Here is a 17,501-nt window from a genome sequence, read left to right on the forward strand (position 1 = left end):
ACCACGTCCACTGTTTCTCGTGGGCTCCGTGTGGACACGTGTATTAAACAGTAACAAGATAATATGCCACATCTGGGCTACCTCTGTTATTCATATTAAATAATGACATGATGATGGTGGCCAGTAATTCTCCATTTTCTATGAACCACCCTGCCCAAGTCAACTGTTTTCTGATCTCTCTTAGATGGAAATCCTGTATGAATGTGGAAGACATTAGCAGAGTAATTGCTGTCTGTTACCATGACAACCAGCCGCTGCAGTCACCTGCCCGAAGTGCTGCCCGACTGCACCAGCTCAGCCGCGCCCGTGGTGAAGACTGTGGAGGACTGTGGCAGCCTAGTGAATGGGCAGCCGCAGTATGTCATGCAAGTTTCAGCCAAGGACGGGCAACTGCTGTCAACAGTAGTGCGGACCCTCGCCACCCAGAGGTAGTACCACAATTAAAAATCAATAAATCTGTAATCGAGCCAGAGGATTCTGTTAGACGGGAAATGCTAAAGGGAATGTAATTAGTGCTCAGGTCTTTGTGTCAGGTGAGAGGAGGTACTGGGTAAAAAAACCACGCAAGTTCTGTCATCGCCGTTTCTATAGCAATGGAGTAAAAGCTAAAATTCACATTATCGCGTTTTCCACTTAGAGTCACACTTGCAGATAGCCGGACGGGGAAGGACCCCACAAGACACAGGGTCGCTTGCTTTACATTTGTTATTTCGGCACTGCTACGGTAATTACATTCTTGTTGTCACCAGGTGCTAGCCAGAGAAGCCCTTTGTTAGAACAGAAAGAAGGATTACTCTGATTTCAGGCTACTGAGCCAAAGTGACTGATTACATGGGCAAAACTTTGGAAGTGACATGCTGGTGTGCATGCTAATCAGCACCTAGTGATGACGGCCTGTCCAGGGCTATTTCCTGGGGCTGTCTCCTCTCTGGCACATCTCCACCTGGGGGCCTCTTCTGATGCCCCCCGCATCAGTCCCCATACATCCCACTCATGATCCTTCGTACACACTCTGCCCTGAGAAGTTCTACTGTTAAAACTCCCACGGCTTGTCTTCCCTGGGTGATGAGCCAGAGCCAGGCTGAAGGCTCTGAGCAGCCCAGAGACGGCTTATCCCAGCCAACAGCACTTTGTCCCTGGAGGTCTCCCCGATGCTCTTGCTGCCCAGTGGCAGGTTGGGAGCTACAGGCTGCACAGCCCATAGGTGCTCCGTGGCTTCTGCAGCTTCCTTTCAGAATGGATAAGTGGGACTTTGACTTACGAATGGAAAATGTATTTCAGTACAGTTCTTGCCGGCTGGTTTCAGCACTGACACTTCCAGCCCCAAAACTGTGGGTCAGCCACTTAGGCCTTGACTGCTTACCTTGGTCTGATCAATTCAGCCAACCCCTCAGGTGCAGACACAGGCCCACCGATCCATACGTGCCTCCGCAGCCGGGCTCCTGGTGACAGCACCGCATGCTCTGTCGCCCCCCACCTGGATGTGGTGGCCACCAGACAGAGACTCACACACCCATGCATGTTGTAAACACTGTCCATGTGCTTTCTACTTTCAATCTGTGCAGCTATGGCAAAGGGAAGAAACAGAGGGGAAAAAAGTCTATATTTTTTCACCTCTGAAAAATCTTCTAACAATTGGTTAGGACTCAAAGTACAATGAGGCAGTGAGCATCATTGCTCATCTGTGAACTGAGACAGGTAACTGCTTCTGCCCCCGTCACCCCTGAGCCTTCAAATACCTCATGTGTTCAGGAAGGACAGATTGCAGAGCTGAAATGACAGACCTGTGAGCCAGTGTGTGTGTGTGTGTGTGTGTGTGTGTGTGTGTGTGTGTGTGGCATATTTGCATGTTTGCCTACCATGTAGTAATGTAAACCAGAGGTTTGGTTTTTTCCCTTTTTTAATAAATAATTGTACATTCATTTGGCTCAATGTGAATGATGGTTACCAGGAATAATGAGAGGAAAAAGTCAGCTCTTTAAACTCTCTTTTCCCACCCCTGAGCATGATGGGGTCTTTTGGCAAGTGGGAAGGAGATCTTTTCCTCTTTTAATCCCATTTTAGCCTTCACACATTCCCAGGATCATCCCCAGAAAGGCCTTTGGGAAACAGTAGTGTTTCCATGGCTGTTTTCATTTGGACCAAAGATGGACTCAGAGAGAGTGGTGGGCGTGAACCTGGGTTACTGTCATCTTTGGGGGACGGGAAGAGGCAGGGGAGGGTGGGTACAGAGGCTGGTCCTTGGGTTTTCGCATACAATGATGACATTTTAAAATCTATTACCCAGTAAAAGACCTCTAGCAATATAAGATGACATTGATCCAAAAGGGATAGTCCTCTCATAGGACATAGAGTCCACTGAGACAAGAGCTCATCCTAGTTTGAGCCTTCCATTGGCCACTGACTTCTGTGATGAGGGCCATGTTATTTGATTTTCCTCAACCTGAGTTTTTCTACAAGTAAAAATAGTTAGCATTAACTAGGCATTTACTATGTGCCGGTTCCTCTTCTAAGCTTCTAATCTGGACTATCTTTTCTCATCCTCACAGTTGCCATATGAGAAAGACACTGTTCTCTGTACCCATTATAGAGATGAGGAAACTAAAGTCCAGACAGATGACATTACTCACCCACAGTTAGCCAGCCTGTGAGCAGGAGAGCTGGGGTTTGAGCCCAAGCGGCTGGACTCCAGAGCCTGCCTCGTGATCCACTATACTGTGTGCCCTCACGGAACTGCAGGGGCGGTATTTCCACGTTAACAGCCAAGCTCTAGACTGAGGCCACCTTGATGGGACATACCTTTACTCCCTCAGCATGGTGTCCTCAGCAATCCGAAGAGCATCCCAGGAAAGCTCCAAGGACTGACCCGCCCCAGCTCTGTGCTCTGCTCACACTGCAGTTCTGTGCAGCGGCTTCAGAGTTGGCTGCCAGTCCGTTTCCGTCCCCATTCTCTCATCCCACTGAAAGGATAGAAGAGAGGAAACTCTGGTTATTTACAAATGTCCCAGCCTGGTTCAAAAGACCTAATTTGTCTAGAAACCACAACTGGTGCCATTTCAAAATAATTTCATAAAGGCAAGAGATGATTTTCATTTTTTGATGGGGAGTTTGCCTGAACTACGTCGATGTCCAAGGGAAAATTAACACGTTGCTCCTTTTTACTCGTTTATGGCCCTGGGCCCGCCTGCTGTGATATTGGTGATCCCGTATTTCTTTGTATTGGCAAAAGTATGTGCCCAGGGACTCTGGCCCCCGCTTCCGAATGCCAGCGTAGATCTCGGGTTTTAAAAACAGACACCTGTCTGTTCTGAGCAGCTGCCATGGGGAAGGGCTCAAAGGACACAGAGCCAGAGGACCATGGTGTGGCAGTGGTTTCCAGCCCAGTGACCAGCTGGTGCCCCTCCTTTTCTTGCAGCCCCTTCAATGACCGGCCGATGTGCAGGATCTGCCACGAGGGCAGCAGCCAAGAGGACTTGCTCTCTCCATGTGAATGTACAGGGACCTTGGGGACAATTCATCGGAGCTGCCTGGAGCACTGGCTGTCATCCTCAAACACCAGCTACTGTGAACTCTGCCACTTCAAGTTTGCAGTCGAGCGCAAACCCAGGCCGTTAGTGGAGGTCAGTAATTGGGGCACGTCTTGAAAACTTAGCTCTAATGAGCAAATGATGTTTGCTTTTATGTCCAGATCACAAACCCTGTGCAGCTTCACTGAAGCACAGTAATAGCTCTGTGTGTGTGTGTGTGTGTGTGTGTGTGTGTGTGTGTGTGACACATACAGAGTGAGCACTCAGGAGCCAGCAGTAGAAAGGTGACCTCCACAAGGTGGAGATGAGAGAATAGAAGAAATCAGTGTTGGTGGGCAAAGGGGAGGGATAAATTAGGAGTCTGGGATTAGCGGATACAAACTACTATATGTTAAACAGATAAACAACAAGGTCCTAATGTATAGCCCAGAGAACTACATTCAATATCTTATCATAACCTATAATGAAAAAAAATGCATATAAAACGGAATCACTATGCTGTACACCAGAAACTCACACAGCATTGCAAATCAACTGTATTTCATTATAAATCAACTATACTTCATTTAAAAAGAAAAGAAAGAAATCAGTATGAGGAGAAAGGGCAAGTTTCGGGACTTGATCTCCACTTTTCCATTCCGGTGACGTGGAGCCAACAGATCAAACACTTTTCTCTTTGCACACCATCTGCCCATCTTGAAGCAACAGATAAATGGGCATTTGGGTTGCAAATTCTGAGAGGTCTTTGTGACGAAACATGGCTGCCTGGTATAATGGATATAGACCTGGAATTCCTGGGTTTGAATAGTTCTCTGACCCTGGGTAAGCTCCTTCACCTCTTGCAATTACTATGAGAATTAAATGAGTTAATATTTATAAAACACTTATAATACGAGCTACATATACAAGCATTTGAATAAAAAAAGTCTTTCCTAGGAAATTATATGTAAGCTTTTTTCAGCTAATAACCTAGTATTGGAATCTCTTTTCTTAAAAGGGAGGCTGTCAACCCAGGCATTAAAATGGCAGGACATTCCCTTTCCTCTTTTAGGGGCCACATGATTCTTCTTTAGACACAGGGTCTGGTCTTGTATTAGCCAGGGGAATTGGAAAAAATTGTTAGGTTACTTTTGCTTTCTCTCCTACCCCTCAACTTCCAGTCAATCAAAAACTTGGATATTGGCAACAAAAAATATTCTAGTATATCATGAATCAGTGCTGGCTGAAAGAAACCAGAACAGTGTGCCTATAACCCAGGCGGGCTGATAACCTCCTTATTTCAGCAACTGACCCAGTGGAACTTCAGCATTAAACTAGAGCTGGAAATCAAGAAGCCATTCTTGGAGACTATTTACAACGGTGTGTTAGCGCCTGTGCACTAAGGCTCTAGAGAGCTCTTGGTTTTGACCTTGAAAATGTAATCAGGACCTGTAACTGGGGCCTGTTTTAGCTATGATTTGCTTGCCAAATGGCACAACATTTATTTGACTTGCCCCAATAAACTCTATGCTTTTTTTTTTTTTAAGACTCTGGATCAAGTGACCAGCTAATGTAGGCATCTTGCTGGTTGGCATCCGCTTTCAGAAATTCATCTTTGTAGCGTGCCATGAGGGATTTGGCCCTATGCCAGGTTCATTGGGATTCACATTTCAGAACTTCTGTGCAGGGGGGAAATATAATTAAATAATAAACAAAGGAGGCGAAGATTTCCTAGCCCAATGGCAAAAGTTAAAAAGCAGCCTATTTCTCCTTTCCAGAAACGTTTGAAACCTCCCCAAGTTGATTTTGCAGCTTCTTTCAGGGAAGCTGGCTTCCCAGGGTAAGAAAACCCTGCTTTGAATGGACTGCATCCAGTGGTCTATATTACTAGTATCTCCCCAAGTAAAGAAGACTTTTATTTTTGCTTGGTTAAAAACCCCAGCGTGTGTGTGCAGAATAGATAACAAAGGCGGGTAGGTGTGTGCATGCATGTCAGATAACATGCATGCGTCAAATCGCCCAGCGAACCCTTTGAGTCTCAGGGAGGGCCACGTACTCTGACACAGAGGTTTCTCAAGAGCTGCTGGTGTCGGACTGTAGACAGTGTCCAGCATCCTAGGCAACTGTCATTAAATGAGAAAACAAGGCAAATGACCTTGAGAATGTGTGAGGTGCTCTGCAAGATTTAGGGCCAAGCCTACAAAAACTTCACCCAAACGGTCACTGGTGGTGAAATTTTCATTGCACAAATGGAATGTGACATTTTTCAGAGTTAATGATGATTGAACAAGTTGAAAGCGAAAGGCAGACCTTCTCAAGCTGGGGAGGCTGGCCGTTTGATCATCCCATGGCGAAATGAACTTGCTGTTTGACCACAAGCAATAAAAAGAAGTTGTCTTTTGTTTCTCAGCTGGAGGACAAATGAGAACCAGGTGCAGGCAGATTTTTAAACAAATGACATTACTAATTGACTTTTCTCCTCTTCCCAAAGATTTATTCAGGGTGAGCATTGCTTCTCAATATGTTTACCCCAAGATAAAGATGAATCTTTTTTAGTAAATCAGCAAAACCTGCCTCTTTGGGTTGAACATTAGGAGGATTGTTTATTTCTCATTTTCACTCTTTTAATTGCTTTAATCATTACTTTATTTACCAGTTGGATCTGCCTTCTCATTAAATCAAGAAAATTCCCTCACGTTTAATTTCAAAATCGATGTGATAATAACAACTCCCATTGCTAGAGGAAGCAGTTGAAAAAGTCATTTATAAATTTTAATTGTCAGCCTCCAGACATTACATCGGTCAGAATTGCTTTAACACATCAGACTCCCATCTTTAGGAAACTCTCAGCCTTCGTTCTGCATAAGCCTTCATCTTCCTCATACTATGTTCTGAAGACACTTCTCCTTCATGTCTTTCCTACACTCTCTGCAGCCAACAGTTGGATGTTCATTTTTAACAGAACCCTGAGCTGTTGCCTGTACACAGGCTGCTTCATGAAGTCTTTCTTCCCCCATCCCAGCAAAAGGGAGATCAAATCAACAGGCTGTGTTTATTAGCTTCTCCAAACCGGGCATCACCTCTCCACTTACCACTGACCCCTGGGTGGCGTGGCTCAGTTTCTCTGAGCTGCAGTACAGAGGAGGGTGAGCTAGGCGCTCTCTGTGATCTCTGTGGTCTCTATAAGGCTCAAGTTCTTGTGCAAAAAACCACATTCTACACTTAAAATGAGTACATTGTATGGCAAGTAAATTACACTGCAGTCAGTTGCTTGTGTGTATCTACTTACCTACCTGCCTACGAAGCCAGACTAAATCTTTTAGTCTTTTAAGTTCATTGCCAATTTTATACCCTGAATATTTTCTGGCTGTTGCTTGTATAACAAGAGCTAGTTTCAACCCAAGAGAGCTACACTGGTTTATTCAATTGTGGGTGAACTTCCTCTATTGTCCAGCTCAAATTAAGTCATAAGATCTGCGTCTGCTTCGGCAAAGCTTGAAGGAAAGCATTTGGAACTATACATAGTGAAAAAGGAAGAGCAGGTAGAACCCACATAAATTTCATACCTACGCAGCTAGCACTTCTCTCGTGAAGGCTACGTGTTTTTTGCTGATGATGGAAGATGTACCTACGGCAATTTGCCAGATGAATGAGCCCCGAGAATACTGACCTGGCAGAATGCAGTAAATAGACATCACTAACCATGAAAGGATTCACTGAATGACCAGCCCGGGTGGTTTTATAGTCTCCTTCCTGCTCATTTTCAGTTTTCCCCATTTCTCTCTGTAGTTGAACTCTAATATTATGCTTTTATTAGGGTGAAATACAGCAAACCAATAAAAACATCACAATTTCCCGAAATTGTGTGCCTTGACTTCTGCCTATTGCCATGATTGCAGATCTGACTGCGCACTTTGCCAAGGAAGCCTAGCTTACTCTGTGCAAATAGCATGCTTGCAACATCAGCTCCCGGTGATGGGAGTATCTGCCAGCGGGCCTTCCTAAGACGTGTATCAGGAACACTCCGACCCCTGCCCGCGAAACTCATGAAGTAACAGATCAGCTAAGCAATGCTGTGATTAACACCAAACAGCCGGGAAATGGTGGAAATCTGCAGGAAACGCTTCCTCGGCTCTGATCTTCCTCCAATCAGAGACAAGGTGATTTTTCACAGAGGGAGTGATTAGGCTTCTGTATTCCTGCTTCCTTTCCACAGACCCAGCTGACTGATAAGAATCGTATGAACGATTTACAAGCTGTTCCCTGTGAGTCAAAGGCTGAACTAAACTGAAACTGAGAATGTTTTCACACGTATCAGTTCCTCAGAATAATGGGATAGAAAGCTCGGGAGATGAGGATAAAGGATTTGTTTTCAGACTTTTCATTTATTCTTTTTAAGTCACTGTTGGAAAATAGTTTTTAAGTGTGCTCTGGATTCAGTGTCATCCACCGAATCCAGATGAGCAGTGGTGAGCTGCCGCCGACAAACAACTTAGTACCTTGGCGCTTGCTACTGAATAGATTTCAGGCTTCTCTGAAACCCTCGTGCTATGTTTGTGTCAGACTTAGGTGGGGACGTTGCTCCACTCATTGTAGTGGGATTTGCTTTGTTGTGATTTTTAATGTATTCGTTTAAGCAAAAACCTGAGCTTTTGGTTTCAGAATATTCATTTTCCTTGGCAAATCCTTCTAGCATTGGGATAACTAGGGGATGACATCATAGGGGATATAAACTGATTCGAGGAGCTTCCCAGGCACAAGGACCACCCACTCCCCCCAAGGAAGACAGGCAAGCTCCCCTCTGCTTTCCAACTTGTGAGCGTTGCCAACAAGCAAGGTGGAGGGACCAGAATCTCAGCCTGTGATAGGCAGTCACGGAGACTCTGTTCATTCAATAAATGGATGAGTGGAGAACCGCCCCACCATTGCCAACCATATATCGCATTTGGGGCCTGTGGTTGTAAATCAAAGAAACTGACCCGTTGCCCTTACAGTTGAAGACAGACACAAACAAGGGCTTACATAATACAAACTAGCACCACTGCTTTGAGCCACACAAATGCCATGATTCTGGCAAATCCTAGCTCCCATCCAGTCATCAGTCCTCAATCAGGTTTTCAGTCATGGCAGCCCAGTATGTCCTGTAACCAGTGAGGAGAGGCTCCCACCCCTCAGTCCCCCGGGCTGATCAGGCCCCTTCTTGCCAGCTCTGTCTCAGCTCTTCCATCTCAGCAGTCCCACCTGCTCCAGGCCGGGGCCTCGCCAAAGCAGAGTCAGGACTTGTAGCATGAAGGACAAAGGAAAGATTACGTACCAGCAAGGGAGTACACGGAGGGACTTCGAGTCTGTTTTATGGAGAACACAACAGGCCCTCCCACCGAGTGAAATCTGTGCCAGTGACTTCTCCACGCAGGGCTACTGTCGCTGCTGGGGCTGCTGTCCCAAAACCGTGGGACAACCAGCTGGCTGCCAGCCATCTGGGTGAGAACCCAAACAAATCATTCCTCTCACAGCACCGGCCTCCTCACCAGTGAAACAGCAGAACCAGCGGACTGGCACCCTCATTCAGGCACACAGTGTGCTCTATTGAATTAACCCGCTTTTACATTCGAGAGCTTTCAGGTGGGACGTGTGGGCTCCATTTCTTCCAACCCCGGGAGAGGGGGGGATTGGCGTGAGCATGTCTCACCTGAAGGCATTCAAAAAACCTTTTTTTTGCTTACACCCATCCCTCTTTACTCTCCTGCATTACATGCCTACTATTTACATTGGAAATTCTAGAACAGGGTGATTTCTCCCACCTTTAAAAGAGTCCTCTAATGCCATGTGGTTTATTCCTACCAATACCTTTCTTCCAGGGTAGCAAAGACTAAACCTAATGACTTCACTCCCCATTGTAAGTGAGCTGAAATGGCTGGTTCAAAACCCCATGAAATATGAACCACCAAGAGACAGGTGACTAGCATGGACAGTGGTGAGAAGTACCTTGCGCTGCCACGTGCCTTAGTGTTGGCCAAACACTTCCTTCACCTCGCATAAGGTTGCTGAGCAGGCCAGCAGCTACCACATGGACTGGTGGCCCCATCCTTGGTCCAACAGTTGAGATGACCTGCCTGCTGACTGAAGTCCAGCAGTCCCTGATCCTGCGGGTGTTCAGCCTGGGATTTTTCTCTTGGTTCTGGTGGCTAATTTGGCAGCTGCTTCATTACTTAAAGCTTAGTGACAAAGAAGCTGTTGTAAGGTATCTGTTAAATTCACAGCTTGCTTCATTAAAAGTCGCTTCATTAAAAAAGCAAGCCAACCGAAGTGTTCACATGGCCATGCCAGATGGAAGGGAGCTAACTGCCTGGTGCCGGGGTTTTCAGCCCAACCACTGCTGGGAAAAGACTGACTTGGAGGGGAAATCCTGTTCTGGGCATAAAGAGAATGACATGACCAATTCTATTGTTTTGAATTGTATTCATACTTGCGGTAAACTTGGGTTGAAATACGAATTAGAATTCACATTGTCAAGAGGCCCTTTCTGGGTCCTAGTGGCTGCCCTCTGCCTCTCCCCATCTGAGGACCTCCAGGAGCCAAGGCACAAAGGTGTAAAACACCAAGAAGTGTTTCACACAACTTTCTAATTTTAATTACTCTGTTTTAAAAAATACAGAGGGCAAAGAATACTATATCAAACAGGTGTGTATCCTCCACCTAGAAATAACGAATGCTACCGTTTTGTGAGTAATATGCCTTTCAAAGAATGGCCTCTTGAGGAGACATGGAGAGAAGGTCTGTCCCCTTCACTAAGTCATCCTCACGCAGTCTAAATACAGGAGACAATTCAGCCAGGTTTTTCTTAGGCACATCGGGCCAAGAACAAGAAGTGGACAACATGAGACAGATAATCCTGAAAGACTCTGGACTCTCTGAGCTAAGTCCAAACGTGAGGACAGCTAGTACAGGTAGGGCTGGCCACCAAGGGGTCCATGTCTTTGAAAGGCCGACATTTAGACATCAGCGTGGGCGTTCAGCGAGTCGGGGAGGCGGAGGTGAAAGTGTCCCTGGGCAGCTGGTAAGAGAGCTTTGTAAAGTGGGGTCTGATGGAGAAGCAGTGAAATGTCACCGAATGATTGTGTCCGGTAATCATCTCTCTCCTGAGTCCTGCCGAAATAACAAAGCACGGCTCGCTCACGGGAACTGCCCTGTGCACATAGAAGGCACCAGGTTGAACTGAAGGGAGACGTAAATTGCATAAGGCCTGGTGCAGACTTCAGATGCAAAGAATCACAGAATATGCATAAAACTCCCTGCTGAGGGCCTCTACCTGCCTTCCTCTTGCCTTTTCAGTTTTAAGTGTCAACTCCTGACACTTTTAACTCTGGAGAAAGACTACACATTTTTAAACAAATAATGGTGTGAAATACTGTGCGCAGTACATGATTATGGTTAAATGCTGCCTAATGGACAATTATATTTGAATGAGCCAAGTGGAGAAGTATCTTCAGTTAGGCAGTGGGAGATCAGTGGTCACTTGTTCACCGAATAACACCCTGCTTTGCTCATCTGTGGTGAGAACTACGTTTTCTAGACTAGGCATAGATCTTGACATGACACTGCGATCCAGTGGCGTTCACTAATTTCACTTGGAGCCCATCTATTTTTAGCCTTAAGATGTTCACACCCCAGAGTGTTTTCTTCTTAAATTATTTAACCATTTCCGGGCAAAGGGAAAATATGACATGCTATACACATTATGTAACCATTTCCTTTGAATGCCTCAGGTATCCCTAACAGACACTATCCCACTTTGTAGATGAGTAAGCTGAGACTCTGAGATATTGTTGTTGTTCAGAGATCTTAAATACCTTCGGCCACAGGGCTAGTAAGTGGAGAAGGCAGGAGAAGAATCCAAGTCCCTCTGGCCCCTGAGTCCGTGCACTTCCCACCACACCTGGCTTCTTCCTTCCTGGCTCAAGGCTATTTTCTCTCCCTCGCTCACTGACACCCCCGGGCACAAGCACGCACAGAACAAGGGCTTCCTTACCAACAACCAGCATTTCTAAGGGACTAGATGTGCTGCAGAAAGGGGAGAATGAAAAAAGTGGATTGAAGCCCTGATCTCCTCCGGACGTTGACTTCGTCTATTAAATCCAGAGCTGTTAGTGAGGAAGGAGGGTTGAATAGGTAGAGCAGAGAGGATTTTTAGAGCAGTGAACCTATGCTGTACGATACCACAGTGGTGGCTACATAGCATTATTTGTCCAAACCCACACAATGTGCACCCAGAGTGAAACCCAATGTAAACTACGTACTTTGGGTGATTGTATCATGTCAATGTAGGTCCATCGATCCTAACAAATGGACCACTGTCAGGGGAGGGTGTTGATAATGGGGGAGGCAGAGGGTATAAGGGGAACTCTCGGTAGTCTCCACTCAATTCTGCTGTGAATCTAAAACTGCTCTGAAAAACAAAGGGGAAAAAACCGCACTGTGCCAGATTGAGTGCTGGGATGGTGCAACGGCATTCCTCCTCTGTGCCTCTGATGCCCAAGTCTAGTTGGGAACCAAAGCTCTTAGGTACACCTCCCTACTAGAAGCCAGAAGAGTCATTCTTCATTTCCAAGGGACCTGACATACCCTTTCTCTTTTCCTTTTCATCTAGTTACTCTGCCTCTGCATTTGAGTCTTTATTTCAGTAAATGGTTATGTCATCCATTTCTTCTGTGATCTCTCCTAAGGGAGAGATGTTATGACAAAGCCTGATGAACTCAAAATGCTTCCAAGCCTTCTCCCTCCTTTCAGGAACAGGTCGTGAAGGTTCACCCCTCATATGGCTGTACACACTTGTAAGGTGAATTCCTTTGAAGACCGGCATCTGGCTAATTAGATTGGTAGAACTGGTTTTCCCACTCATGAAGGAAAACACAGGCTTTTCTCTTGAATTATTTATAGAATTGCCTCGGTTCTTTGCTGGACATTCTTGACAGGTGCAACAGATTTGGGGAAAGATAAGAAAGACCCTATCGGGTCTTACGGCTTTGCATTCCTCCTCTGTTGTTCACTGAATGTATCTTCCCGTGTGGGGCCTCATCACTGCCTGCCTTCATTTGTGAAGAGATGGGGACCCCATGAGATTGTCTGGGAAAAAACCGTTTCTTGCCATCCATTATCACAGAGCTGGGGGTATATGTTTACACCATGATGGATATATGAGAGGAAAATTATGTTTGTGTGTGTATAACATGGGGGGGGGAATGCTTTTGAAGCTTTTAGTTTAGAATACTGAAAAACAGGGTTAATTCTTAGGTGTGCCACTGATGAAAATGTGCTCAGGTCTGTTTGTAGATTGAGGTCAGATTAAAAGGAGAAAATGAAATATTTCCTACTCATTATGTTATCATCACTTCACTTCCAGCAATGCTGTTAGAGATGGAAGGCTGGCATCAATGGTGAAATTCAAAATTTTTTAGGACTCTGAGGAAAAATGGCTAGTCTAGTATATATGAAATGCAGCTGGCAGGTAGCAACAGCGGGAAAGTTGTAAAAAAGAATTTATAGGCATTAAGGACTAATATCTGTGTAGAATCAATAAAAGCAGAAATCAGGAGATGAAGAGAAAATGTTCACTATCCTAGAAGATTATGCCGCCCCTCCCGGCACTCCGCCTACTTCCAAAGGCTAGCTCTTTGCGTGAAGCCTGGTAGGTGATGGAAGAAAAGGCATGAGAGATGAAAGTAATAAAATGGCTCTAATATTTTTCTAAACACTGGCTCATCTCCTTAAAAGCTATGACTTTAATGTTGAGACCCAGAAGTTATCCGTTCATCAAAACACACTATTTTCAGCTGTTTGCAAGACGTACCTGACAGATACCTATATCTGAAAAATAACCCTATTAGATGAAGACGTGGCAAAGCGGAAGGAAATATCTACAAATCAGAATCCCTGCAAGCGGAGGGACTCTTCGGGGAAATCTACAGGACACTCCAAATTATTTTTACCAAAGATGTTTTCCAGTCTCAGATTTTTAAAACACCTCAATTCACATACAAGTCATACACCATACAGTTCATGGATTTGAAGTGTACAACTCAGTGACATTTAGTGTGTTCACAGAGTTGTGGAATCACCATCACAATCAATTTTAGACCATTTTCCAGCTCCCTAAAAAGAAACCTCACACACTTCAGCCTTCACTCTCCAGTCCTCAGATCCCCATCCCCACCCCTCCCCCAGACCCCCGGCAACCAAGACTCTCTTTTATTTCTCTATGGATTTGCCTATTCGGGACATTTCCTAACAATGGAACCCTGCAGTATGTGGTCTTCTGTGACTGGTTTCCTTCACATAACAAAATGTTTGCAAGGTCCAGTCTCAGATTCATAGAAAATGTACCTTAACCTTCCTTGCTATCACCATCATTTTATTTTTGACTTCCTGTCAATATCCTATTTACTTTAAATACTACTCCTACTCGTAGACACTGTCAGGTACCGAGTCCTAACCCTGTGCCACTGTGCCAGGCACTTTTGTGTTCTATCTGTAGGTACAACCTTCTGCACTTTAGAAAGGAGGAAACTGGCACAGAGACGTGAATGGTTTCTTCCCCTCATAAAGATTTGCCTTTTCCCCATCACAATTTATGTGATGAAACCCTGTTCAGTTTTTTTTTAACTCATATTGTGTGGAAATCATTTGTGCATTGATTTTTTTTATGTTGTCTGAATTTTTGCCATCTTTGTCCAGTAAAAGTCCTTTTTTTCTTCAAGCTCTTTAACTCAGTTTGGTTGCTTTCATGATTCTGTTGCCCTACAACTACACAGTCAATTTTTTAAATATCACATTTTGTGCCCTAGGTTGATTTTTTTAAAAAACAGGGTCTAAGAAGGAATTATGAATTCTCAGAAGACAATCAAATCCTACTGCCCATATTCTTAAATCCATCCAAGCTCAAAAAGTCAGACTAGAGCAAAAAGTGTCTTAAGACAGTTTAGGAAAATGTTCTAGAACAGCACTGCTTCTCCTCAGATATGTTTGAGAATCTGATAAAACCTTGAACTCTTTCCCCTGAAATGCCCAGATACCCAGCGTTCAATTAAAGTCACAAAGAGGGATACAGGTTTTCTGAAGCCCTACACCCAGGGTCAAGGACCTCAACCTAGAAAGACAGTTATGTAAACTGCAGGGGAACACGTAGATTTCCCCAAGACATCTTTTACACCCTTAAAATGTTTTAAGCATGAAAAGTAAGGGGAACTTCACTGCAAATCTCTTTTGTAAGAAGGCCACATCATAATTCTGTGAGTGCCACAGAAGTGGACATGATTTGCTAGCCTTGAAGGAAGAGCTGGTGATTCAGCTATGCACATATACTGGACTGGGCTAGTTATTAACTTGGGTTCTTCCATGGTTGGCTTGGTTCTGCCATGGGGATACGTGTCTCAGGATCACTCAAGCTAGAAATGCATGTGTGTCTCCCGGCTGGAGTAGAGCTTTCCCACAGAGAGCAACCGTGTCCATCCAGCCACTCTCCTGGTTGCCCTTCTGTCAATGCCAGTCCTTGACGTCATGATCCCTGTCACTAAGCTACTGCCTCTACCCTTTCAGAGTGTCTTCCCTGAAGACAGCCCTGTGAGATGTGTAGCAAAATGGTCCACAAACATTGAACATAATCAAGAGATGTAATGCCAACAAAATGGAAGCCAACGCCCTTACCTCATATAACATGACGACGTGTTGTCACCTGGTAGTCTGGTATTCTGGGCCCCCTACCTAATAAAGGATATCTGAAAAGTCCAGGGGAGCAATAAAAACAGGTTTCTGGGGTGGTCTGAACAGAAAGAGGGAGACTGTTTCATGGGGATGTGAGGACGCTAAGGAAGGGCATGTCTGAGATCTGAAAAATCATGAATAGCTTAGATAAAGTGAACATGGAGTGCACAGCATGATCCAAAGTACTAGAATGCTGGTGGGCTCCCTTTGAAATATGAGAGTGGGAGTGTCCAACAAAAATAAAGGGTCCTACCAAATACAGCAACTCATGCACGTAAGCCATTGCCTCAAGTGGGACCTTGAGAGATTCCAGATGGATCCGTTGCTAGCTCCGATGTGTCTAACGTCCATAAGGTCAGACAGGCCCTAAATATTTGGGGAACTTTTTGGCAGCAAAACTTTGGCCTGTAAGTAGTGGGAATCTGAAGTTCCTCTGCTCTCACAGTCGGCCATCTAGCAGAAACTTCCCTTTCTCAATGTTCCTGTTCCTGCTTGCTTTGGGAATATGTGGCCCTGGTGAGAAAGTCTCTTCTGTCCTTTATTTTACACACGTCATATTTTGTTGAAACCCCGCCACTACACTCAACTTGGGTAATTTTCAGACCCACATTCTCACCACCTCCAAGGGACATAGATCTTTCAGTGTGGTCCCCTTTTGAGGTCTTGGCTGTCAATTTGATTTCTCCTTCTCTCTTCCTTTAAACATCCTCAATTCTCAAAACAGAGATTTATTATCCTTATTCCTGTTATTCATCATGTTCTCATATTTGTCCTGTGTTCCAACTGGGGCTCTTACTTGGTGCCCCATCCGGGCACCTGTTACCCCATGATCCTGTCTTACTGCTAGCAGTAATTACTCAGAGCTTCAGAAACCTGGGCTCCAACAGCAGGCCAGCAGAAGGGGTGTCGGATGCCAGCTACTCTACCAGCTGGAGGGCCAGGGGCCCCATAAGAGCTAAAAGAAAGCAGCGCTCAGGAGACTGTGAGCTGTATGTGTCCTGTTTATAACAGACTACATGGTATGAATCCACTGTCTCGCCAGGTAATCATTTTTATTTCTGGCACTATACACTTTATTTATCAATTTCTTCCAGAAATTTCTGTTTGCTTGCTCTCCATCCTCTCTTGGCTGTTTATCTCATCTTCTCATGTTTCTGGCTTCACACTGATCACATATGCCACATAATTCTGCAGTATCTTCTCGTGTTTCAGATAAGCAATCTCCATTTGGCTGTGATCACTTCTGCACAGCAATGATCTTAAATAATTAGAGTGAAATGATTCCCATTTTGCTTATCTCTGAAATTGCAAGTGAATATATAGAATTATTTTGCCATCTAACCCTGCTGTGCTGCTAATCCTATCTTTGGAAAATTTCACACCATTGGTTTGAGTGTGTGGAGTGTTTGTTTAAATAATGCTGAAGCCAAATTCTAATGTTCCAGACACAAATACAGTATTTCTGGAGAACATTATAGCCCATTAATTGGCTTATTGGCTTGAGTCCTCCAGGGAGCGCCAGAAGTCTCCAGGGTGTCCTTGAGTATGACGGACGCTTTGGCCAGATCACAGCTGGGAATGCCCGAGTAACTGCGAAGTGTGTGTCTGTGGCAAAAATTACTTTACTGTATTTTATCAGAAGAGTCGGGTTGAGGGGTGATCTTATATATATGTATAGATTTCAGTTAAACTCATCTGATGTCTCTACTCAAAGCAATCCTCTGGTCGGGAAGCATTTATCTACTTCTTTGACCAATATTTATCAAGTACAAATTAAATATTTTCGGAAGTGCGGATGTAACAGTGAACAGGGCAGAAGCACGCTGTGTACTAACAGAGCTTACCTGCTAGGAAGACAGACAGAACAAACACAGAAATAAATCGAAAGCTTACTCCTCATAGTGATGAAAGTCATGAAGGAAGAAAGAGGCTGTTGTGGGAAAGAATAATGGGGGTGAGAGAAAGTGGGAGTTGTGAAGGCCTCTCTAAAGAGGTGACACATGAGCAGAGGCACAACTGATAAGATGGAACTGGCCGTGCAAGGAAGAGCAGCACGCAGGAGGAACAGCCACTGCAAAGGCCCTGAGGCAGGCCAGTTCGCTTTTCTGAAGCAGGAAAAAACAAAAGGCGCTAGATTTCAAGGTGCTTAACCTGCCGTCTGCTGAAGCCTATGCGTCTCTTCTCAGAATCCTGTTTTTCATGGCATAAGATAAAATACATAGGAATGCACAGAACACC

The 17,501-nt window shown here is 44.8% G+C and overlaps 1 protein-coding gene across 2 annotated transcripts in view; it reads left to right on the top strand.

Moving 5' to 3' along the window:
- Positions 1–17,501, top strand: part of MARCHF3 (membrane associated ring-CH-type finger 3) — a 131,563-nt gene that overhangs the window by 97,588 nt on the left and 16,474 nt on the right. For both annotated transcript variants that reach the window (XM_006213885.2, XM_031673114.2), the window contains 2 exons: positions 185–428; positions 3,416–3,620. In XM_006213885.2, the coding sequence (XP_006213947.1) occupies positions 241–428; positions 3,416–3,620 (393 nt within the window). In that variant the 5' untranslated portion in view covers positions 185–240. The remainder of the gene's footprint in view (positions 1–184; positions 429–3,415; positions 3,621–17,501) is intronic.

Source organism: Vicugna pacos, chromosome 3, assembly GCF_048564905.1.
Source record: "Vicugna pacos chromosome 3, VicPac4, whole genome shotgun sequence".
Classification (NCBI taxonomy): domain Eukaryota; kingdom Metazoa; phylum Chordata; class Mammalia; order Artiodactyla; family Camelidae; genus Vicugna; species Vicugna pacos.